General features: G+C 47.0%; 1 protein-coding gene across 1 annotated transcript; it reads right to left on the reverse strand.

The window, feature by feature from the left end:
* Positions 1-281: 281 nt before the first annotated feature.
* LOC124659445 (cortical cell-delineating protein-like) lies at positions 282-653 on the reverse strand. The gene has a single exon (XM_047197316.1). The coding sequence runs from the start codon at positions 651-653 to the stop codon at positions 282-284; it is 372 nt and encodes a 123-aa protein (XP_047053272.1).
* Between the last annotated feature and the right edge of the window lie 940 nt (positions 654-1593).

A 1593-nucleotide genomic window follows, 5' to 3' on the forward strand; every position in this document is an offset into this window, starting at 1 on the left:
AAAGAAGGTATATCACATTTTCAGATAACACTTAAGACAACATGAACAAACTTCAATGAATTTGATCGTGTACGTACAATATACAAAATGTGTACATGATTTTACAACTATGCGAATCACTTCCACATCTCACAATGAGATACAATGATGGATGAACATCTCAGTCGTACTGGAACAAATAAGAAGACATATGTAGGTAGAATGGTAAGACATGAAAGTTACGAGAGTGATTTGCATGTAGAGGGATGACGAGGTTTAATGCTTTTCCGATGGACGATGTATCAGATGGAGCAGGTGTAGTTGTCGGGGCAGGTCTTGCGGCACTGGTTTAGGAGGAGGGTGAAGTCGGCGAGTACATTGAGTTTGATGCCGAGGATCTCGGCCTTGATGGCAGTGCAGAGACAAACGGAGGCATCGAGGTTGGCGAGCCCGGACAGCAGCGGGCAGCACTCCTCATTCTCCGGCACGGGGAGGTTGAGCTTGAGCAGGTTCAACACGTTGGCACACACTTTCAGCTTCAGAGTGTTAACCGAGCAAGTTAACGTTGGTGGCGGTGGGCTTGGGGTGGGGCAGTATGGAGCGCAGGCATGCGCGACGGAGGCGAGGAGAGCCAGGTTCACAACAAGGAAGAGGACCAGCTTGGAGGGCGCCATTGCACTGATCGATTGGTGGAACAAGCGAGCGAGCTATGCAGTAATCGCGTGGATTGATTTGATGGCTCAACAGGGTTTAGTTGCTTGGGATGAATTTCTTAGGTGTTTTAGGGTAGTATTTATAGCCCAGGTGTACTATGCGAGATCCGTGTCCATGCCACTAATGATCGATAGAATATGAGTATTTTAAAACGACAGAGTACAGCGTGCTGCCCTTGTTAGTAATGACACCCATGTTCTCCAGATAATTATGCTATCACGATAAGGAGTACAACGGGGGAGCTGGTTTATCACAATAATAAACGTACAGTAAACGCTACTGCAATCGCGAAGTATCCTGCTCGTGCTCCATGCAGCAGCTTCAGGTCAATGTGACAACGTGCATGCATGCCATCTCATTGCCTCCAACAAGAAGTCTCACTGTCTCAGAGCGTGCTTCGAAACCATGGGACGACGTGCATGTCATCCCATCGCTTCACCCTCCAACAAATTTCAGAACGAGATGAGTTCAGCAGCACCCGAGACTACGTTGTTTTGACTCCATGTGCGTATAGCGGCCATGCATGCTAGTAGTCTAGACCAGGAGATGCCTACTGGAGGTTTCGCACATTGTTTTGTTACACTGGTTGCTTGCCATGCATTGAGAAGATACCTCGTACAGCTAGCTATCTAGAGAGAAAAATCGTTTTAAGTGATGGTTTTGACGGCTTCACTAGTAAAAAAACGGATCTTTAGTCTCGATTTTGCAACCGGGACTAAATGCCTCCCTTTAATTTTGGTTGTGGTGCGAATCGGGATTAAAGGTCACCCATCCTCAGACACCTCCGATATCACTTGCATGCTTAACTTCTTACACTAGTAGAAAAAAAACCCCTTAGTACCGGTTCCAGAGGCCTTGGTACCGGTTTTGGAACCGGTACTAAAGATTCGGGACTAAGGG

Source organism: Lolium rigidum, chromosome 6 (genome assembly GCF_022539505.1).
Source record: "Lolium rigidum isolate FL_2022 chromosome 6, APGP_CSIRO_Lrig_0.1, whole genome shotgun sequence".
Lineage (NCBI taxonomy): Eukaryota > Viridiplantae > Streptophyta > Magnoliopsida > Poales > Poaceae > Lolium > Lolium rigidum.